Source organism: Neoarius graeffei, chromosome 13, assembly GCF_027579695.1.
Source record: "Neoarius graeffei isolate fNeoGra1 chromosome 13, fNeoGra1.pri, whole genome shotgun sequence".
Classification (NCBI taxonomy): Eukaryota; Metazoa; Chordata; class Actinopteri; order Siluriformes; family Ariidae; genus Neoarius; species Neoarius graeffei.
Window position 1 is genome coordinate 36,675,167 of NC_083581.1, and position 24,554 is coordinate 36,699,720.

The window sequence follows — 24,554 nt, forward strand, 5'->3', positions numbered from 1 at the left end:
ATTACACAGCTTGCCTACAACTTCCATCTATCCATCCATCCAGCCTCGTCTCGTCTCGTCTTCTTCCGCTTTATCCGGGACCGGGTCGCGGAGGCAGCAGTCTAAGCAGGGAAGCCCAAACTTCCCTTTCCCCAGACACCTCGGCCAGCTCCTCGGGAAGAACACCGAGGCGTTCCCAGGCCAGCCGAGAGACATAGTCCCTCCAGCGTGTCCTGGGTCTTCCCCGGGGCCTCCTCCCGGGGGGACATGCCTGGAACACCTCCCCAGGGAGGCGTCCAGGAGGCATCCGAAAAAGATGCCCGAGCCACCTCAGCTGATTCCTCTCGATGTGGAGCAGCAGCGGCTCTACTCCGAGCTCCTCCCGAGTGACTGTGCTTCTCACCCTATCTCTAAGGGAGCGCCCAGCCACCCTGCGAAGGAAACTCATTTCGGCCGCTTGTATCCGCGATCTTGTCCTTTCGGTCATTACCCAAAGCTCATGACCATAGGTGAGAGTCGGAACGTAGATCGACCGGTAAATTGAGAGCTTCGCCTTTTGGCTCAGCTCCTTCTTCACCACAACGGACCGGTAAAGCGACCGCATCACTGCGGAGGCTGCACCGATCCGCCTGTCGATCTCACGCTCCATCCTTCCCTCACTCGTGAACAAGATCCCGAGATACTTAAACTCCTCCACTTGAGGCAGAACTTCTCCACCAACCTGGAGAGGGCAAGCCACCCTTTTCCGGTCGAGAACCATGGCCTCGAACTTGGAGGTGCTGATTCTCATCCCAGCCGCTTCACACTCGACTGCAAACCGCCCCAGTGCATGCTGAAGGTCCTGGTTTGAAGAAGCCAACAGGACAACATCATCCGCAAAAAGCAGAGATGAAATCCTGTGGTTCCCAAACAGGATTCCTTCTGGCCCCCGGCTGCGCCTAGAAATTCTGTCCATAAAAATTATGAACAGAACCGGTGACAAAGGGCAGCCCTGCCGGAGTCCAACATGCACTGGGAACAGGTCTGACTTACTGCCGGCAATGCGAACCAGACTCCTGCTCCGTTCGTACAGGGACCGGACAGCCCTTAGCAAAGAGCCCCGAACCCCATACTCCCGAAGCACCCCCCACAGAATACTACGGGGGACACGGTCGAATGCCTTCTCCAGATCCACAAAGCACATGTGGACTGGTTGGGCAAACTCCCATGAACCCTCGAGCACCCTATGAAGGGTATAGAGCTGGTCCAGTGTTCCGCGACCAGGACGAAAACCGCATTGTTCCTCCTGGATCCGAGGTTCGACTATTGGTCGAATTCTCCTCTCCAGTACCCTGGAGTAAACCTTCCCTGGGAGGCTGAGAAGTGTGATTCCCCTATAATTGGGGCACACTCTCCGGTCCCCTTTCTTAAAAAGAGGGACCACCATCCATCCAGCCATCCATCCATTATCTGTAGCCGCTTATCCTGTTCTACAGGGTCGCAGGCAAGCTGGAGCCTATCCCAGCTGACTATGGGTGAAAGGCAGGGTACACCCTGGACAAGTCGCCAGATCATCGCAGGGCTGATACAAACAACCATTCACACTCACATTCACACCCACGGTCAATGTAGAGCCACCAATTAGCCTAACCTGCATGTCTTTGGACTGTGGGGGAAACCGGAGCACCCGGAGGAAACCCACGCAGACACAGGGAGAACATGCAAACTCCACACAGAAAGGCCCTCGCCGGCCACGGGGCTCGAACCCAGGACCGTCTTGCTGTGAGGCGACAGTGCTAACCACTACACCACCGTGCCGCCCGCCTGCAACTTTTAAAAGTGAAAATAGCTTCTTTTTTTTTGTGATACAAACAATTAAGATGAGAAAAAAAAAACAGAAATCTGGAGTGTGCATAGGTATTCAACACTCCCTAAAGTCAATACTTTGTAGAGCCATATGCTATACTTCTTCACAACTTTGTCTCTGACCTGTTTGGAGGCTCCTTGGTTCTCATGTTGCTTGCTTAGTAGTGTTGCAGAGTCAGGGTCCTTCCAGAACAGGGTGATTTATACAGACATCATGTGACACTTTGATTGCCCACAGATGAATCTTAATCAACTAATTATGTGACTTATGAAGTGAATTGGTTATTTAGGGGTTTCATACGAAAGGGGGTGAATACTTATTCACACTCCAGATTTCTGTTTTTTTTTTCATCTTAATTATTGTTTGTGCCACAATTAAACAACAATTTTCACCTTTAAAGCTGTAGGCATGTTGTGTAAATCAAATGGTGCTAACCCTCCAAAAATCCATTTTAATTCCAGCTTGTAATGCGACAAAACGGGACAAACACCAAGGGGGACGAATACTTTTGCAATATCTACCAAATGATCAAATATACTCCGCTACTTTCAGTACCTTTTTTTTCAAACGGGAATCTCAACAACCACTGGGTTTGTTGACTTCCTATTTTTTGTTCCTTGATTGGTTTTTCCGGGGCTACACAGATAATGTAAAGCATTATAGTAGCCTGTAGCCTCAAATGTCTAACATTGCATCAGTGAATCCAAAGAAATGCAATAATATTAAAAGCAACAACCACAAAAAAAATCAATAAAACTCAAATTTAAACAAGAATGAGCATATTTGTGCAATGGCTTCCCAATTAGTTATTCATAGGGATGGGAATTGATTAGAATTTTATTGATAATGATGACGTTATCAATTCTGCTTCCTGATCAGTTTTCTGTGTGGAACAAAAGTGGGCCTACACATGTTTCCAGCATCAGCGCAGCTGTTTTTGTGAACGCACTGTAGAATATCTGCCTAATAACATTTGAACATGTTTAAAAGAAGCTACAGTTTTCCTTTTCAAAAGAGATAAGCTTGAACCAAATACAAAGCAGGTGCATAAAATAAAATCACAATTCTTCTGCAGAAAAATGAGCATGTTTTGCTTTCTCTGGGAGGATCTGCTAAATCTGCTAAGCAAGCCTGCCTGTGTGGCTCTGTTATTATTATAACAGGATATTTTCCCCTTGGTAACAGATGTGCTGCTCGATTGGGAAGCAGTGGCACTCGTGTGTAGAGTGTTAAATGCATGGCATTCCTGGAATTTTGCCCATGTTTTGTCAAAATGTGTTTCAACCAGTGTTTATGTTCGCTGGGAATTACCAGTTTTTTGCCTGGTATTTATAAAACATGGATAAATGAAAAAAATTTGCGAGTAATAATGCTCATCAAAATGTAGCTATAACGAAGGCTATCCCTAAACAGGACATTTGGGTTTTGACAGGAAAAACAGCCTATTAAAGGTAATGATAAAAATGAGACTACAGGCTACAGATGTTTCGTAATTGCCGAAAGTTTCGGGACTAAGCAATATGAAATTTCAAAATTAATCATTTCTGTTCACTAAATATTCAAACTGATTTGACATCATTGTCATTCATTCATCCATCAACCTAGGTGTACATTATATTTATTAATGTATACAGTTGTTGAAACATGACCAGTGAGTTTTTCAGATTTGTCCAGTGAAATGAATTCTTTTAGTCATCAGACTGACAAGAAAAATCATTGCAAAATCCCTGGTTTCAGCATATTGCTGGTGGTTCCACCTTTTAATAACTGTTTTACAGATATTGCACATACCCTTGTCGTCTTTCTTTGTGAAATGAAGCTATGCTTTGGACCACTTCTTCCTTTCTGTCAGTTTCCAAAAGTGTCGATGCAGATGTTTTGCAATGAGGGGGGGAAAAAGCTGTCAGAAAAAAAAACATGCTAGAAACAATAACCTCCGAGGCATAGGATTCTGACGGCTCGGACAGTTTGGAACCCGTTCTCAACTGGGACTCCGCTGGTTCTTGAATCCCATCTCACCATACCTGATGTACACTGCAAAATATTTTAAATGTTAATCTAGTAGTTCAAATATAACATAATTAAGCCCATTTCTAGACATTTTACTAATGTCAGGCTAGAAATCAGCTTGTTTTATTCACAGAGATCATATTTAACCTCCTAAGACCCAAGCTGTTTTTTTTACATGCATTTTTTATTTCTTTTTGCTATTTGGGCTTAGAACCTGATTAGAATAAAAACTAAGCATCATCTTTGATAAGATGTACTTTTTGAGAAAAAGTATGTCCACATATGTGGATTCTTGTTCTGAATTTCTAAAAAGTGCTGTCCACGTATGTGACCGCTAGGCCCTAGGAGGATAATGTTGTGGCAGTGGGGGCGTGGTCAAGCGTTGGTCTGTGAATGGAGGGCGGAGTCAGGGAAGGTAAGTGGTAGTATCACTGAATCTGATGTGAATTAACCTGTGTTTGTGTGTCCCCTCCAGTGACCGCGCCCTATAAAAGGAAAGAGAGAGCAGAGAAAGGGAGCTCTCTCCCGACCCGAAATGTGTGCATGAGAGAGTGAGTGAGCTGAAAAGCTACATATATCTCATCTCATCTCATTATCTGTAGCCGCTTTATCCTGTTCTACAGGGTCGCAGGCAAGCTGGAGCCTATCCCAGCTGACTACGGGCGAAAGGCGGGGTACACCCTGGACAAGTCGCCAGGTCATCACAGGGCTGACACATAGACTCACATTCACACTCACATTCACACCTACGGTCAATTTAGAGTCACCAGTTAACCTAACCTGCATGTCTTTGGACTGTGGGGAAAACCGGAGCACCCGGAGGAAACGCACGCGGACACGGGGAGAACATGCAAACTCCACACAGAAAGGCCCTCATCGGCCACAGGGCTCGAACCCGGACCTTCTTGCTGTGAGGCGACAGCGCTAACCACTACACCACCGTGCCGCCCCAGCTACATATATATCTTTAAAAAGTTTGTGAGAACTCAGTTCTGGCCTGCCGTGCTTCTGTGCTCCACCCACCTGCTTTGATTATATATATATATATATATATATATATATATATATATATATATATATATATATATATACACACACAGTAATGAAAAACAAAACGTAAGTATTAAATGAAACCTAGCACCACTGTTATAACTGGAATAATCCTTACTGTATACCTACTTTTGCAGCCCCCTGTATTTGTATCTTTCTAGAAGTAAGGGCTTGAAATGGCTTAATGTGTTTCTGTATGACTGACGTGCTCAATGTCATTATAGACGGTGCAAAGTCTTGTTTTGTCACTTGATCATATTTGCTGGCACGCAATGCATCACACCTCATGAACCACAGAAAAGTGCAGGTAAACTTCCTGGCTGAGGTAGTGTGTGTGTGTGTAATCTGGGTGCTCAATATAGACTCTGTTTCACTAAACCTGCATGATGATGACAAATTCACAAATTTATCTTTGTACCAAGGACATTTTTTTGGGGGGTGTATCAGTAGGTTTGTCTCCTAGCCTTGCTAAATTAATTAATTAGTCTCTAGAGACCAAGAACACCTATGGTACTTGTGTGTGTGTGTGTGTGTGTGTGTGTGTGTGTGTGTGTGTGTGTGTGTGTGTGTGTGTGTGTGTGTAATTCCTGTTTCTCACTCCTCTCCTCTCACACATCTCTCACTCCCTTTTTTTTTTTAACTGCATTAAAATAATCAATTAATGCACTCGGACACTTTCTGGCCTCCATACAAGACAACCCCTGGTGTTCTCACAGAACTCATTTATTCTGATATTGACTCCTGGTGTCCCAATCTGAGACTGAAGATATACTCAGCTGCTCGTCATCGATCACTAAACCTAACAGCTCCAATCCTAGTAATTTGCTCAGGTTTAACTTGGTGCCTGAAGTTGAATGCAGTTTCATAGCTGGATTATTTAATAATGGCCAAGGACAGATTTTACGAGGGAGGAGCATGTCTTAGATGGCAACGGCTTCCCAGAGCCAATTAAGCTTGGGTAAATATTTATAGGAAGCATTTGGAAACTAGCCAGAGGCCAGTACAACTTGTTTTCCACTTCCTTTACAGACTACATATAGCAATGCCTCCTTTTTTTCAGCATTTATAAATGACCCGAATTAAATTTCAGGCTAATGTTGCAATTGGCATAGTTCACATCCACACCTCCACACCTTTTATACATCTGGAGGATATTTCTGTCCACCAGGTTTCCATGTCGACCGGTAAAATGTTTGAGTTTCGTGATGGCTATTCTGGGACATATATTTTTGCCTCTGTGTAGCAGCATGAGAAGCTAAACACACTGACAAGCTCTGTGTTTGTTTGTTTTTTGTTGTTGTTTGTTTTTGGGGGTTCCCCCCCCCTTCAGCCATCATTGTGATCGTAGTGATTAGCTGCATCTCTGATTGGAAACTATGATCTCATAGTTGTTTTAAAGCATTTAGTAATCTATATGATCCAGAATAGTAGTGTGTAACACACTTCAGGTTTAAAAGCTTCTGAAAAGCAAAAGGGAAACCTGTAGGGAATTTGGTTGGTGTTCATACTATAGCAAGTACTTTATCCTGGGCAAGGTCATGGTGCATCTTGGAACCCTGGGTATGAGGCAGAAACATGACTCTGACCGGAAGACAATACACTCTTGGTGTCGCACCAAGTGACACTCTTGGTGTCGCACCAATGCCCTATTCGCACGGGATAAGTATTACCTGTGGACCTCTGGTAATTCGGAATAATTACAGAGAATGTCTGAGTTCTTAGTCCCGTGCGAATGCGCCATGTCCGTAATTTGCCAAGTAATAATTCCACCGCGAATTACCTACTGTGTTTCGGCAAAACACAGACGTCCAGTGGTAATACAAGTCCCGTGTGAATGCGCATATCTGTGTTTGTAATTCTTAAACGCGTGTCTCTTGTACTTTATAATGGAGGATACGGGCAAAATTTTGATAAACAGCATTTCAGGGGCAAGTGGTAGTAGGCCTATCCCGTATTTGAACCAGATAAGCAGAAACTCCTGTCTACAAGACGAAACAGGATGTTGTGAACTTATGACACATCCGGTCACAATGTCTGTAAATTCAGTGAATTACAGACTTTTGCTTATCCCGTCCGAATGCGCCACACAATAACACAGAGGTGCGGGGGTAATTGTGAATTACCAGAGGTCCATAGGTAATACTTATCCCGTGCGAATAGGGCTCAAGTGACACTCTTGGTGTCGCACCAAGTGACACTCTTGGTGTCGCACCAAGTGACACTCTTGGTGTCGCACCAAGTGACACTCTTGGTGTCGCACCAAGTGGCACTCTTGGTGTCGCACCAAGTGGCACTCTTGGTGTCGCACCAAGTGGCACTCTTGGTGTCGCACCAAGTGGCACTCTTGGTGTCGCACCAAGTGGCACTCTTGGTGTCGCACCAAGTGGCACTCTTGGTGTCGCACCAAGTGGCACTCTTGGTGTCGCACCAAGTGGCACTCTTGGTGTCGCACCAAGTGGCACCCCACACAAAGACAGGATACATGCAGAAATCTATATATAAACACTACAAATGTAGACTAATGGATTAAATAGCTATAGACAGACGCCGTCACTTATTTTGAGACTTTCCCCTGTTCCTACACGGCTGAGTAATGAAGTTCTCAATAATTATCCAACAGGTTGAATCGAACATGCCGTGACAGGGAAAACATCGCCGTGGTCCTCCAGGCTCAGCACTCTGCCATAGAAATCATTTGCTGCCTCTTTAGTGCCTCACAGCATGTAAACGATTAATCACCAGCTGTCACCATTCCCCATAGCCACGTAAAACAGCCAAACAGAAAAAAGCGGCCACTGCAGCAGGTTTTACCGAATCCGGATTATGCACTAGTGCTTTATTAAGAGGGTGGGAGGCTGACAAGGCTGGAGCTCCGCCGTTCTCGTGCTCAGAGTTAAATGCTTTCAAGGAGCGCAAACGCTTGCTCAGCTATTCTCCAGTCCTATATATCATCAGAGAAAGAAAGAGGGGGGAATAAATCAGGGTGTGTGCTTTTTCTGGAACAAAGGAATTTGACTGAGTGAAAAATAACGTTTTTTTTTCCTTTATTAGCCAAAAGCATGGAGGGTTTGTGGCAGTTACTATGCGCCAGTTCAGCACAGACATTTCTATCCTGCTTGATGGAGCACTAGCACAAAGTGGCCTGGTTTCCGTAAACCATAAAAATCACTGTTTTTAGAGTATCTCTGGGAACCATGCAAAATTGATTATGCTGCAATGCTTTTGAAAAAAAAAATCCTGCATAACCTTCCTGTATTCATTGTTATGCTTTAAACAAGCCGTCATAGATTTGTAAAGAATTAAGCATAAATTTGTTATAGGTGTCATGCCTGATGAGAACATCAGCATTAAATGTAACTATAAATGGGTAAAGAGTATGGTGTCCTTCATTAATAAATTTTTAAAAAAATCATAATCCTTGGCAAATTACTGCGGTATAAGAAGGGCAGCGTGCTGTTATTGGAAAATAATCAGCTTTGAGATGGTAACTGTAACTCTGCTTCACATCAGGCCACTCTGTTATTGATTTATTTTCCCATAACAGCACGTACTGTAAGCGTTTTATTCCTTGCATGTGATGATGCTGTTATACTAAAAACATCAATTCTGAGAGCCTGCTTGATGAAATTAGCTTCACAAATGCATTTTTCTATGTGTTTGCATGCCATAGATACGCTAGTTTGTATTTCTGCTGTGCCATCGAGGACCAGGACAACGAGCTGATCACCCTGGAGATCATTCATCGCTACGTGGAGCTGCTGGATAAGTATTTTGGAAGTGTAGGTGTCTTTCCTGTGCTTCATATTCGATGCTCCTTGGGAGCTGTGGAAAAACGTGTGTGTGTGTGGGGTGTGAAACAAAACTCGGCTAAAAGAGTAAGCTGGTGTTTCTCTGTTGGTGCAGGTGTGCGAGCTGGACATTATCTTCAACTTCGAGAAGGCATACTTCATCCTAGACGAGTTCCTTTTGGGTGGAGAAGCTCAAGAGACATCCAAGAAGAACGTCTTGAAGGCGATCGAACAGGCTGACCTGCTGCAGGAGGTACTTTAGTGAACACCACAGAACCACTGCTGACCAGATCTTATTTTGGTAGATCAGGTTCTGCAGCCTTGCTGGGATTTTTGAGAAACCTGAGAGCCGGCAGTAGCGCTAGCTTCAGAGACCGACACTAACAATGCACTTCAGGATTAACACATGCTGTGCATGGAAAAAAGTATGAACTTTACAGATAAGGGTGCTATACACACTGCTGTCGTTATAATAAGACATGAAGCGTGCAGGGAGGTTTGAAGATTGGTGTAAAATAAAAAAGAAAATATCCCTCTTATACTGTATTGTGCATATTCAAAGATTATCTTGGGATGGTAACTCTGTTCCCAAAGATTAAAGTGCTACTTGCTCGATTCTCTGTGGTTGATTGATTATTTTTTTTTTTTTTAAATTTGTACATAACACAATGACTTGGCTCTAAAACTGCTGAGACTGGAGCTTGTCCCCTGAATCCACACATCCATGGAAAAGCATTTTAAAGCTGCTTTTATACTTGCTGGGGGGTGTTCTGTTTTTTTTTTTTTCCCCTTCTCATCCACTAGATCACTTTTTATTCCCAACAAAATGCAGTGTTTTTTAGAAAAAAGTTTTTTGGGTCATAATTGTGTTTCTGGTGGCACGGTGGTGTAGTGGTTAGCGCTGTCGCCTCACAGCAAGAAGGTCCGGGTTCGAGCCCCGTGGCCGGCGAGGGTCTTTCTGTGCGGAGTTTGCATGTTCTCCCCGTGTCTGCGTGGGTTTCCTCCGGGTGCTCCGGTTTCCCCCACAGTCCAAAGACATGCAGGTTAGGTTAACTGGTGACTCTAAATTGAGCGTAGGTGTGAATGTGAGTGTGAATGGTTGTCTGTGTCTGTGTCAGCCCTGTGATGACCTGGCGACTTGTCCAGGGTGTACCCCGCCTTTCGCCCGTAGTCAGCTGGGATAGGCTCCAGCTTGCCTGCGACCCTGTAGAACAGGATAAAGCTGCTAGAGATAATGAGATGAGATGAATGAGTAATCTCATCGCCCCCTACTGGATGCATTCCAACCTCTATGGCAAAATGAATAGGAATATCTTTTCAAAAAATTACATTTCGGGTTACACTTCAAAGTTAAGACAATGGCTTCCATATGTTGTGCATGTCGGGCAGCTCTATCGATCCTGGTGATCATACTTTATTTTTTCCACCGTTTTGAATTGTTTTGAATGTTTTTTAATAAGCTGATCAAAGACTACACGGACCCGACGTCGCGTATGTGACGTCACCGCAAGTCTAGCGCCTTTCCAAATCTGTAGCAGGTAGCGGCCGGCGAGTAGCCTACACCAACATGACGATTTGTATAGCGTGGTTGGCGGAGTATTTCTGTACCAATAAGAAATGCATCCCTCGTGGGGATAACCATTACAGATCAGGGCATGTAGTCAACTGCTGCTAATCACAGGGAGAGCTGTCAGCACTCGTAAGGGCTAGTATGAAGAACAAAACTTATCAAGGCTACTGCTGACGTAATATGAGCGACTCTGACTAGACAGTTTGGTTGTAGTCCGTTTCTGACAGGTAAGGCGCAATTTCGATCTTTTAAAAGACAGCGAAATTTCACCTGATACTTTCACAGTTAGTAGATAATCCCAACATATACAACATATTTTTTGGGGGTGTACAAGTTCCACGTCATAACTTCGTGGGATTTTTTAAAAAATCGGTTCTATGCATACATGTCAACCTATACGGAATGTCTGTATTTTATACGGATTTGATTCAATAAACGTAGTGTACGGGCGTACAAATAAAGTTATACGGATTCTTTAAAAAAACTTCAATATTTATTTAGAGCTATAATCAATTCCCACGATGATAAAAGAGCGCATAACATTTACAAACATACTGTACACCACAGCCAGCCAGTAAAGTCTTATGAAATCACGTGTTATCTTGTGGTAGCGAGACTTCGTTCCACTTTTGATCATGCGCACACCGCATTGCGAGAATCCCGCCAACCGGGAAGTAACATTTTGTTTGAAAAGCGTATTTCCATCTGAGCGACTTTCACTAGCGACTGAAAAGATTCTGAATGGGCACTCCGGCAAGATCAACACAGACACTTGCTGTGACATGCAGCCTAGTGAGGTATTGGTGCAGAGCGCTAAAAAAGCTGTCATGGAGTACAATTCAGAACATTAGAGTGACACTTTGTGTTTTTGTCAGACATTGGAGCTTTGTATTCATTCTGAAGGGGTATTGTTATTAATACTGAATAAAAAGTAACTTGGATATATCATTGTTAATTATCATTCAAATTTTAGGTAAATTATTTTAATTTGCATCTTATAAGGATTTTATAAGGGAAATACGGATTTTGGAGGTTGGTTATACAGGTTTGATTGACCAAAGGTTGACATGTATGTCTCTGGGATTTTCAATAGTATGGCTCTCGGCTTAGGAACGCTACCACTAGGATCACTGTGTTTCACTTTCCCTCCCTATATGTTCCGATGCTCTGTTTCTTGTTGCATGAGCTTAAACTGTTAGAATGTTAGAGTTACTGGTTTCAGAAATTTTAACATTGCATCAACATTGCATCACAGCACAAACTTTTGATTCAGATTGACTTGTGAATCGATTCAGTTGATTCAGTAAAAAGAATCGTTTCAAAAGAATAATTCACTCCCGAATCATCAGTGTTTTAAAAACCCCAGCAACACTGCTGCACCTGATACACTCATACCAGCCAGCACTACACACACTGGAAGGTAAAATACAAAGTGCAAGTGTATAAATACAAAAATAATGGCACCTAGCTATCTAATAATGTAGCGGCACTGCGTATACAGCGGTTTGCTGTCGACTTCTGTCCTAGTGGCTGCTGTGAATAAGATTATGTATTAGTGTTACATTTTTGATGTTTTCCCCAACAGCCTCTCCTTTCAGTCAGAGCTTCAATACACATCTTTTTGTGATTTTGTACACGTTCTGAGGTTTACATCACCCTCCGTATCTTTTTATTTATTTATTTATTTATTTAGTCTCTCCCTTTCTTGTGCTCTTTATGATGTTATTTCATAACTCTCGTTAGTTGTCAGTTGTATTATTCCTGGTATGAAGGTGATTCCTCAGTCGGGAGATCTTTTTTTTTTTTTTCCTTCTTCTTCTTAAATATATAAACAGCCCAGAGGAACTGCACACACACTTACACACCCACATAAACTCTCCCTCTCTTTCTCTCTGTTTGAATGTACAGCTATGGCACTCACACCAGCAGGCTTGGAGCTGTTGGAGCTGTTGGAGCTTTATAGGCTTAGTCACTGTGTACTCTCCGTTGCTTTGGATAGACACAGACACAAACATGTACACACACGCGTTTGTAGCTGTGTCTCAAACTGCATACTTTTATAATTAACTGTCCAGTACGTGAAAGATGTAAACAAATACATTACAGAAAAAGTACAGGCTGTATCTGTATTAGATTGATTATTTATTTTTTACTGCGTCTGTGTCACTCAGCACTGTAATTAATATCTAAGAGTACGCTCAAAGGAAAAATATACTAATTGCAGCAATTTTTTTTTTTTCCTGGTCTGATGTTGTTTTATAAAAGTCATGTCATTACATACCAGGAAATGTAGCAAAAACAAGTGTTGCCAGGCAAAAGAAACCTCACCTGGCAGTCTGGCCTATTCATGTTACAAGGTGAATCTGTGACCTTCAGTTTGACTTTTCAAGGTCACCATTCATGGTGTTAAATGACCCATATGGAACTACCTATATGTTGATAATGGTAATATTTCTCAATCATCAGCTGTCAAGTTATAGTCCTATGAAAATCCACGGCCTTGAGTTTGACATTTCAGGGTCACTCGTGGTCAAAGGTCGTGGTGCCAAATGAGCGCCCATATATGACTTTCTATGTGTCAAGAATGTAAAGCATCTCTCTATCTTGAACCGTTTCCCACTTAAGAGCCTCTGAAAATCTGTGACCCTGCGTATGACCTTTCAAGGTCAAAGGTCATGGTGCCAAATGAGAGTCCATATATGACTTTCTATATGTCAATAATATTATCTGTCTATCTTGAACCGTTTCCCAGTTATAAGCCTCTAAAAACCTGTGACCTTGACCTCTGACATTTGACCCCCAACTGCTAAGAAAACTATGAGAGAGACCCCATCATGTAGCATATCAATGGAAGCAGAATTTAAAGATGAACATTTTGGATTTGGTTTGAAGTAAATATGATGAATGTGAAGGAAGATTTTTATTTTTTTTAAATTGAACTTTTTGGTCACCTTGACTGGATGACCCTCAAAATGTTGGAGGTTCTATTTGAGACCAATGCCCATCTATCTTGAAAGTTTCATGAAGATTGGTCCAGCCGTTTTCCCGTAACGTTGCTAACAAAAAAAAAAACCCAAAGAAACAACCCGACCAAAAACAATACCTTGCCCCGCTTACTCCGTAGCAGGCGAGGTAAAAAGTATCACAGCTCAATTTTGCTGGGAAACCTATTGTGCATGAACAACATTTGCATATTTAAACCATGATTGGCTCTTTATATTTTACGATGCAATAACAATCACCTGTCACACGTTCAGTATTAACTCCAGCTTTATATGAACTAATATTTATTGTAATTCATAAACGGCAGTATGAAAGTCATTTAGCATCTTTTTAAAAGAATTTTGTTAATTCACACCTGATTAGTCCGTGTCAAAGTTCATGTAAATTACTGTAAATGAAAATACAGCACTGCCTGGCCAAAAAAAAGTTGCCATTTGGATTTAAATAAGCAAATACTTAAGAGTCTTTAATTGGGTAATTACTGCAGTGATTAATGTTTCAGCTGGCAACAATTCTTTTAACCCTAACTGATGCAGTGAGTAGTTTCTAATTTCTTTAACACCCATGTCGGAAGATGTATCCCGTGCTCAAAAGGTTACTGTGTTTCAGAAAGATCAAATTATTGGCCTGCATCAAGCAAAGAAAACAACTAAGGAAATTGCTAAAATGACTGGAATTGGGTTAAGGACTGTCCAATGCATTATTAAAACCTGAAGCCTAGTGGTGAATATCATGAAAACTCACTCATCAAAAAAAAAAAAAAGAAAAATCGAAGGCTAAGGAGTTGCAGAAAAGTAGACTTTTGTTGAATCGAATGACAAAAGCCGAGAGTCGGTCTGCAGAGTGAGCCCTCACCAGTCATAGGATTTCTCATTTTATACCATTTCAAAATAACACCATTTATGGCTGATAATCTCATTGGTTAACATGTCTCACCATTTTCTATTGGGTAGTACCTCTTCGTGCTTCTCTTTTGCCCCTTTTCCACCAAATCAGTTCCAGGGCTGGTTCAGGGCCAGTGCTTAGTTTGGAACCGGGTTTTCTGTTTCCACTGACAAAGAACTGGCTCTGGGGCCAGAAAAAACGGTTCCAGGCTAGCACCAACTCTCTGCTGGGCCAGAGGAAAGAACCGCTTACGTCAGCGGGGGGGCGGAGTTGTTAAGACCAACAACAATAACAAGACCGCGAAAGATTGCCATTTTTAAGCAACGAGAAGCAGCAGCTGTACAAACGCGAAGTCATCCATTACTATTATTATTGTTGTTGCTGCTGCTGCTGCTTCTTCCGTGTTGTTTTTGCTTCGATATTCGCGCCAAGGTTTATGCAAACGTAGCGACGTAACTGGCGTATACAACGACGTAACTGACGTATACAGCGACGTAATGACGTGGCTTCCCTTAGCACCGCGAGCTATGGAAAAGCAAACTAGTTCTCAGCTGGCTCGCAAGTTGAACGAGTTGTGAACCAGCACCAGCACTGGCCCCGAACCAGCCCTGGAACTGATTTGGTGGAAAAGGGGTATTTTTGGATATCAACTGGGCCAAACATTCCAGTACACGAATGCACAATTCAGGAAGAGTTAAAACATATGATAAAAAGTGATGTATATTGAACAACACACTTCAAAGTGTACAATACATGATTCAGAATGACTGCAACCAAATTAGCATAAAGATCGATACATGCTGCAAGTGCAGAGCTAACACAACACAAGAACAATACACGCTTCAGAACGGCATTGATTGATTTAGAATGACGTGGCAGAAATTATTTAGCAATAACACAACCTTTCAGTAAGACAAGTCTCTGTCTCGTTACTGTATTTACTTGTTTACTGTAATTATGATCATTCATGAATCAAATCATTATTACTTTTAATATGATCAACATTGTTCTGTTTTGCGTGAATAATTAATCAACATGATTTGTATGTAATTACATATGAAAAAAAAACACATGAACCTTCAACTTTGGAAGGAAATGTGGTGGGGTGAAAAATCTTGACTGACTGTGATCATAGATCACTTAAATATGGAGCCCCTAAAGGGACATGTACAGAGGGATGTATGCAAGACCGTGAAATATATCAGAAGATATCATAAATCAACTAACAGATGACATGCACGCCAGAGAATTTAAAAAAAAAATTTTTTTTGGACACGTCCCATACTTAAACGCTTGGTTTGATATAAAGTCAGGTGGAAAAAAGGATGACCGCAGAACTCGTAGCTATGTTTAATAGTGAAAGTAAGAGCATTTCCACATGCACAATGCAATAAGCACTTAAAAAAACACTTGTTAGTGAGAGTAATTGGAAGAAAAGGCCTCAGTCTGGAGCGATGGAAAACGGTCATGTGGTCCGATGAGCCCAACATATGGGGTTAGTTCAGTTGGTCAGGTCCAGGCTCAGAAACGTTATGCAACAATAAAATGAAGTCAGCTGACGACCTGAATGTGCTGAATATCCAAGTTATCACATCAATGGATTCCCATCAAATCAACTGAATCAGATTGTGAAAGAGTGGTTCAGGAAGCATTAGGAAGCATTTTCAAACATGATTTGGCCACCACAGAGTCCTGACCTTAACCCTATTGGAAGTCTTTGGGATGTGCTGGAGAAGACTTTACAGAGGGGCTTGACTCTCCAGTCAAGACAAGACCTCTGTGAAAATGGAAATAAATGTTGTGATGTTGCTTAAGATTGTCAAAAGTATGCTGTAATCAAAGCTAAAGGCAGCCCAATGAAATATTAACGTGACGTGGGTTGTTTTTTTTTTTTTTGATAATTATATCTCCGGGTGTAAATATCGGAACCCGCACTTTTAAATTTTGCCAGTGAACCATCATAAATGTATTAAGGCACAAGCTAATATCAGTAGTTGTAGATTTATTTTTAGGAATGGATAAAATAAACATGGCTTAATGCATGTTTTATTATTTGAATTATGTGCTTTATTATGGAAGAGTGTTCATTATTTTGTTAACACTTCGAACAGTTTATTAATTCTGATGTTCACTGTTAAATCCTAATTTCTGAACTATTGCAAAAATAAAAATATTACCTTTTGCTTTAAGTTGACTTAAAATTAGTGAACATCACATCACACTGAACAGCGTAATTGGTTACATCATACAGTGTTTTGCAAAAGTATTCAGAGGGTTAGCACCATTTGATTTACACAAAATGCCTACCACTTTAAAGGTGAAAATTGTTTTATTGTGACACAAACAATAAGATATAAAAAAAAAAAACAACAGAAATCTGGAGTGTGCATAGGTATTCAAACCCCCCCCCCCAGTCAATACTTTGTAGAGCCACCTTTTGTTGTATGTCTGTATTAGCTTAGCACATCTAGACACTGGGATTTTTTTGCCCATTCCTCAAGGCAAAACTGCTCCAACTCCTTCAAGTTAGATGGGTTGTGTTGGTGTACAGAAATCTTCAAGTTATGCCACAGATTCTCAGTTGGATTGCAGTCTGGGCTTTGATTCGGCCATTCCAAGACATTTAAATGTTTCCCTTTAAACCACTCCAGTGTCGCTTTGCAGTATGTTTAGGGTCATTGTCCTGCTGGAACATGAGCCTTCGTCCCAGTCTCAAACCTCTGGCCAACTCAAACAAGTTTTCCTCCAGAAGTGCCCTGTATTTAGTGCCATCCAGCTTTCCTTCAGTCCTGACCAGCTTTCTTGTCCCTGCAGATGAAAAACATCCCCACAGCATGATGCTGCCACCACCATGCTTCACTGTAGGAATAGTGTTCTCAGGGTGATGGGTTTGCACCACACATGGCATTTCCCATGATGGCCAAAAAGTTCAATTTTAGTCTCATTTGACCAGAGAAGCTTCTTCTGTGTTTGGGGAGTCTGCCACATGCTGTTGGGCAAACTCCAAATGTGTTTTCTTCAGCAATGACTTTGTTTCTGGCCACTCTTCCATAAAGCCCCACTCTGTGGAGTGTACGGGGTCCTTAAAGTGGACCTGTGGACAGATTCTCCCATCTCCGCTGTGGATCTTTGCAGCTCCTTCAGTGTTCTCTTTGGTATCTTTGCGTCTCTGATTAATCCCCTCCTTGCCTGGTCTGTGAGTTTTGGTGGGCGGCCTTCTCTTGTCAGGTTTGTAGTGGTGCCATATTCTTTCCATTTTGCTATAATGGATTTAATGATGCTCACTGGGATAATCAAGGGTTGGGATATTTTTTATAACCCAACCCTGATCTATACTTCTCTACAACTTTGTCTCTGACCTGTTTGGAGTGCTCCTTGGTTTTCATGTTGCTTGTTTAATAGTGTTGCAGAGTCAGGGTCCTTCCAGAACAGGCTGATTTATACAGACATCATGTGACAGATCATGTGACACTTTGATTGCACACAGGTGGATCTTAGTCACATAATTATGACTTATGAAGTGAATTGGTTGGACCGGCTCTTATTTAGGGGTTTCATACGAAAGGGGGTGAATACTTATGCACACCACAGATTTCTGTTTTTTTTTTTTCATCTTATCGTTTGTGCCACAATAAAACAACAATTTTCACCTTTAAAGTGGTAGGCATGTTGTGTAAATCAAATGGTGCTAACCCTCCAAAAATCCATTTTAATTCCAGCTTGTAATGCGACAAAACAGGACAAACACCAAAGGGGATGAATACTTTTGCAAAACACTGTCTGCGGTTTTTTTTTTTTAATGGGATTTTTTTTTTCCAAGTACAAAATATTTAGTACTAATGGCTCGGTAACTAATCTGATTTTTTATTATTATTATTATTATTATTATTATTATTATTAATAATATAAAGGTGAGGTCAGTATGCGATTTGAGACACACCTATTTCTTTTCTCTCTTAAAATACAACCATGTTCCTCTCTTTAAATTCCTCTTTTCAAACAAGAGCAAAACAATGCCACTCTTTCAGGTTCAAAGCTCTGCCATGGCCACCAGGTCTTCACCAAGCAGCTCCTAACAACTGTACTGTGCTGAAATAAATCGCAGTGCGGAGTAAATGGCACTTATTACTCCACAGGCTGCCCGCTGTGATGGCCTTTGATTAAGCGTGCACACCGATGACAGAAATAGATATTATTGTTGGGGCTGCATACGGTTCTGCAGGAGCAGCCTGGCATGTCGCACCTGCTCTTTATCTCGGCACAGTAATTACTGCTGACATTTCAGAGGCTGTTGCCAGCTATCTTTCTTTCTCTTTCTTTTTTTGTTCTCCATTTCTTGTCCATTGTCACTGGGCTTTGTTCAGAACAGAAGCAATTTGTACTTTTGATTCCACTTGACATGAATTCTTTCTCTCTGTCTGTCTTTCTGTCTTCCGTTTCTTTCTTTTCTGATTGGCAGAATCATGATTTTCAGATCCGCTTCTTACCAGGTACAGTGGAATTGATTTGATTTATTGAGTAGGATTAGGAAACCCAATCAGACTCCTAATTCCCTCCTCTGTAGCCCAGAGCTTCCTGCTAGTAGATCAGTCACCATCTAATATGAAGAACAAGGAGGTGGCCACATGCCAGGAACAACACTGGACTTTAGGGATGATTAGTAAAGAAGCAAACATGTAGAGGTGTGCTGTTTTTGGAAAATAATCAACAATGGGGTGGGTTGGTGCAGCCGGGCGTAAAGTGGATTCGCTGTTACCACCTGGACGTTGATTATTTTCCAATAGTGGCATGCCCAGAAGTGTTTTATTCCTCTTATACCACAGCAAAGCCAACAATTACCATTTTTTTAATTAATTAAAGAATGGCGGCTGCTATAGTTTTTCAGTGTTTTTTAATATGCTTAATCTTATGTCATTCCTTCACCAGCCTTTCTTTATTTTCTTTATTATTGCTTTCTTTATCTTGACACTAATTAGACAAAAAATGAAGCTGATTGAGAAACCACAAAACGTAACCTTATCTGTGTGAAAACCTGCCGCTGAATATTAAAAAGCTCTGACTTTGCAGACTCCTTTAAAAAAAAAATAGTATCGAGGGTTATACAAGTTTTTATTCATTTAGTTAGAGCGTGAGGCGTACAAGTCCCTGTGTAAGATATTACGATAAAGAAGACGTATTAGAATGAGCACGTTGATATAAACCTGTGATTGGAATTACAGACAGAACTACTGTCAGAGCTGCTGTTCTAGAAAATTAATCAACACCTTCTGACCAGTCAGAATCAAGAAGTCAGCAGTGCTGTGGTATAAATTGCGAAACCTTGTTTGAATTCTGTTGGACATATTGGGTATTTTATTTATTTATTTTCCCTAAATGTACACTGATTAGTAGCACAATTTTGGCATTAATTCCATACAAATGAAATAAATGTGCAACAGAAAGGGTTAGGTTTGGGTTTAGTTCAGGAAGGTTATTGAGACTGTTACTGGCATGTGGTGTGTCTTCAGAGTCTAACCAGAAGCGCTAATGGAGATCTGCCCTCCTTCAGAGCTCAGTGCCAGGCTGATGCAACACTCATTCCATCTCGTTAACGTCTTGAGAATTAATGGCTGTGGTCCACTCTGAAGTGATCATGTCTGTACTCTACTCCCTCCGAAGGCTCCGCCCTTAACAGCGAGAAAGGAACGGTCATTCGGAAACTTGGGTCCATGCTAAACACCAAATACTAAGAAACTCGTGTCAATATTTTTTACAGATTCTACTTTTCATTCAAGTTGTTGTCAATAATATAATTTGTAATGATGATAATTTTTGTATTAAATTAGAAAGAATGCAACATGGAAGTATTTTCACTCGTGCTCTCAGACGTTTGGAACCCCACAGAATAGATACTAACCCTGTGTCCGAAATCACTCCCTACTCACTGTATAGGGCACTATATAGTGGGGACGCCATTTTGTAGTGCTGTCCGAAACCTTAGTGAGGATTACTTACACCCTATATAGCGCACTCAAAGTATCCCACAGTGCATCACGAAAAGTAGCGTACAACGATGGTCATTAACCAAAGCAATTATCCCATCATGCATTGTGGTCACGCTGAAAGAAATCAAATTAAAAGTCTCAAATTTGATTTAATAAAAGGCAGCGGCAAAGAAGAAAGTATTCAGCCTTGATTTAAAAAAAAAAGATGCAGGTACTTTTGTATTGATTAATGTGGGAAATATGCTCAGTATAATATGGATTTATCACAAAAATGCATGCATGTATTTCTTATTTTGAAAACCCACCAGCCGACTGATCTGGCACGTTTTAATTGCGTGACAGTCATGATATAAATACCAGCGCGACGGACTAGTGTCTGAAACCGTTTTTTTTATTTTTATTTTACCAATGAGCTCACTATATAGTCCTCCTATATAGTAATTCCCTATATAGAGGATTTCGACGTGATGTCACAGGTCACGTGACGCCCCGGTGTCCGCCATTTTGAAGGTCAAGCTAGCTAATGTCAACAACATCGTAGCTGGTATGTTACTGTAGCGATGTTTACGTTCAGTCATTTGGATGACTGTTAAAACCTTTCAGTCTCAAGTTTTTCCTTTACTGTATTTACTAGTTTACTGAGCTAGCGCGCTCGGGCAAGCTGGGAGCGAGTGCGCTAGCTCGGGCAGGCTGGGAGCTAGCGCGCTAGCTCGGGCAGGCTGGGAGCGAGCGCGCTAGCTCAGTAAACTAGTAAATACAGTAAAGGAAAAACTTGAGACTGAAAGGTTTTAACAGTCATCCAAATGACTGAACGTAAACATTGCTACAGTAACATACTAGCTACTGTTGTTGACATTAGCTAGTGCTAACAGCTAGCTGCTAGTGCACTGCTACAACTACACCGACCCTAATAAAACAGTTCTTGGTCATTGCCTGGTAACAGCAAATTTATAACGGGCCATGTCTCAACAGACTAAGAAGTTATTTCAATGACATTTAATAACATTTTGCTTATCCTGAGGACCGAAAGTAAATGAAAATGTGAACAAACCTTAGCTGTAATAAGATGGCGACCACCGGCTCCAGGGACGACCCGCTGATGTAGGCATGTTACCCAGCCTGGTTTTTAACGACATAGGTATACAGATCATGTGGGCCGAAGTCAGGTAAAGACGAGGGCTTCGTGTACTTCCGTACGTCAGTGAACAATCCTGGTGGAAGCAGGTAAACGTCGTTCTCTAAGCCTGCTAACCTCAATTTTTGCAAATACCTCTCCCTCTGCTCGCCCTGTAAATGCCCTACGTCGCTGGATAGTGAAGGTGTTTTCTGCATCTCGCTCCTTTTTCTTTTATGTTTTTTCCCTGGTATTTCCCACACGCCTGACTGCAGGTCAGGAAGATCACCCGTGCTGCAGCGCTGCAAAGCCAGAAAAAGATAGCCTGGTAACATGTACGGATCACGTACACCAGCATCATTGATTTTCTGGTGATATCGCTTCTTACTCGCGTCATCTAGGCCGGATAAAATACTCGACAATGAGACTTCGTCATGATCAACAGTGTATCGCTACCGGTAGTCGCCATATTTGTGACCGTCAAAATGGCGCCGTCTACTTGTTGACATGGCAACGGTCACGTGGGTCGTGAGCAGTTTCAGACACAGGATAAGACTAAGCAATAAAGTATTACCAAACTTTCACCAATTTTATTTAGGGTCAAGTGTTCACTAGATCAAATACTAATGCACAAAGTTGAATTACCTTATTTGGCAAAACATTACTTTCAGCTGTTTTATTTATTTTAGTTAATAATTACTAATTTAGTTGCAGTTACTAACTATAAGGGCGCTCGGTAGAGAGCATACCTCTGCCAAGCAATATATTAGAATATCGAGATGTTTACTATGCTTACATACTGTACATATCTGGATTTGCATCAAAATGTAATCGATTGTTGTTTGGCCCATGGCGCAGCTTTCTTCCAAATTTCATCAAAATCCGTTCACTACTTTTGAGTTACACTTGGGAACAGACAAACAAACGGATCTGAAAATATAGCCTCCTCCAACAAAGTTGGCAGAGCTAATTATACCAGAACAAAGTTGAATTCTTGACTCTGATTGGTCTGAATTTGTTGAATAAATTTCTATAACAGCAAATCGGATGCTTATATTAATGCACAGGAGAGCCATGGCCTAATGGTTAGAGAAGCAGCTTTGGGACCAAAAGGTTGCTGGTTCAATTCTCCGGACCAGCAGGAATGGCTGAAGTGCCCTTGAGCAAAGCACCTAATCCCCAACCGCTCCCTAGGCTGCTCTGGGTGTGTTGTACATCGCTCTGGATAAGAGAGACTGCTAAATGTAATGTGTTTAAAATATATTACCGTTTCTATAGTAACTGCAGATTCACAGCGAATTGCATGGTGGATGCACCACAATAATCAAAAACTAGTAATAAACAAATAAAACAAACCTTAGGGTTGTTTTTAATATGGTGAAGTTTTATATGAAGATATGTTTGTTTAAGATTTTATGGAAGGAGTCTCCAGTGTCAGTGCTTTGTAAGTCAGTACATTTTCCACCACAGGAAAGTCTTCAGGATAGAGTCCAGTTTCAGAGTCGGTAACATGATGACCAGCACGAAGAGAGGGGGAAAAGTTGAGGGAACAGCTGTTTGTGATAACTTGTTTCACTGATGTTTCCACAACATTAACTGTAACTACAAACTGACTGAAAGTACACCATGCTAACACCATCAGGCTGCTGTGAGCGTCTTTACTTCTAAATAGCCCCCAAGCATAACTACGTCATCATTTGTTTACCGCAAATACATCGTGGGGGATCGTCGGGGTCGGTAGTTGAGCGATATGACGGATGTCAGATTAATTTTACATGAGCGCGATGTGAGAGGAGCGATTTTGCCGTGCTCTGTCGTGGAAGACAATGAAATTGGTGATTTAAAGAGGTGGATAATATGTCGAGGGTTTACAGCAGGAAATCAAGCTTGGTGAGAAGGTACAAGTCTAGACTGAGTCTACCACACTGTACAACGACAACAACGTCAAATCTCAGAATCTCTTATTTCTGAGGATGTTTATTGGATCACGAAGCAATCTTGGACTTAAGTCTAAATGTGTTTCTTTTAATCTTCAGTTATTCTTTACCATTTTCTAAGAAGCTTTGTTCTAATGAACTCTTAGCCTTACACTTCATCTTGATTCAGCACAATGAAAGTTACAGATGCAGTTCGGGAAACTAGTATGAAAAATCAACTGTTGACTTCAGTCTAAGATTGCTTCATGATCCCGGGGCCAGATGAACAGCATCAAAACATTGATAAATGAGTGATTAGTTAAATAAAACTTGATATCAGGAAACATTACAAAAAATAAAAAAACTTTGGAAACCCGCTGATCTGCCATATCTTGTTCGGTATAAATCCATTTTCTTCAATAAATGCTGCTAGTGAGGGACACTGAACGTTATCTATACCTGAAAGAGAACCCTTCATGGTTTGGGAGTTTTATCGGACCGACAGGCTCGTTCGGCTGCCGAGTGCTTCGGTACATCGAGAGACAAAGGCTGAAGAATGCTTCTGTGTTTTACAGGCTTTGGAATATCGCTAGTTTCAGACGATGAACAGTGTTGATTGTTATAATCCTCTATAACCAAAGGCCATTCCGCAGACCATGGAAATATTGGTGGGTCACAGTTTAAGTACGTCTTTTTCCCACCAGAGAAATGTAAGCTACAAACACTTGTCCAGTTCGATTCAGTTCGCAGGTTTTCATTCAGTGCGTTTACATGCACATCCAAATCGAGCTGCTGTCGGTAATCAAGCAAAGGGTCCCAGCAGGGGTGCCAGAGAAATCCAATCCTACATGCACACAAGGAAATCGAGCTATTGTGTGAGGTACATTGTGCACCCGAGCCACAGGTGGCACTACACGCCCCATCGTGTTGGTACACTTCCGGTTGTCGTCATGAAGAAGAGCTATTCAAGAGTATAAACAAAGTTATCAGCAGTGTTGCCAGATACTGCTGACGTTTTCCAGCCCAAAACATGTTCAAATCCGCCAAAATGCACTTAAAACTGCCCAATCTGGCAACACTGGCAGTTCCGTGTTCACAAGTTCCATGCTCAAGCTGTTAGGCTTGCTCTAACAGACTGTATGGCTACAAACTGTCCTGCGCAGACCACTGTTTTGTAAGACATCTTATTTTGCACAATTGTATATTTTTCTAAAGTCCATTTTTTGCTTACAAAAAAATATTTTTTTTTTGCTTACAATTTAATGTCTTAATAAACACACAAAAAGTTCAATTGTTTTGTTTTTATTGACATTCTTCAGATGTTGGACATATATACACACAAATACAATGACTTGTTTATGTACACAATTCACAGCTATGCAACAGCTGTACAGATGTATTTGGTGATA

General features: G+C 41.5%; 1 protein-coding gene across 5 annotated transcripts in view; it reads left to right on the plus strand.

The window, feature by feature from the left end:
- The window catches only part of LOC132896665 (AP-1 complex subunit sigma-2), a 103,399-nt gene that overhangs the window by 22,886 nt on the left and 55,959 nt on the right, over positions 1 to 24,554 (plus strand). For all 5 annotated transcript variants that reach the window (XM_060937655.1, XM_060937654.1, XM_060937652.1 and 2 more), the window contains exons 3-4: positions 8,556 to 8,664; positions 8,789 to 8,926. In XM_060937655.1, coding sequence (XP_060793638.1) covers positions 8,556 to 8,664; positions 8,789 to 8,926 — 247 coding nt within the window. The remainder of the gene's footprint in view (positions 1 to 8,555; positions 8,665 to 8,788; positions 8,927 to 24,554) is intronic.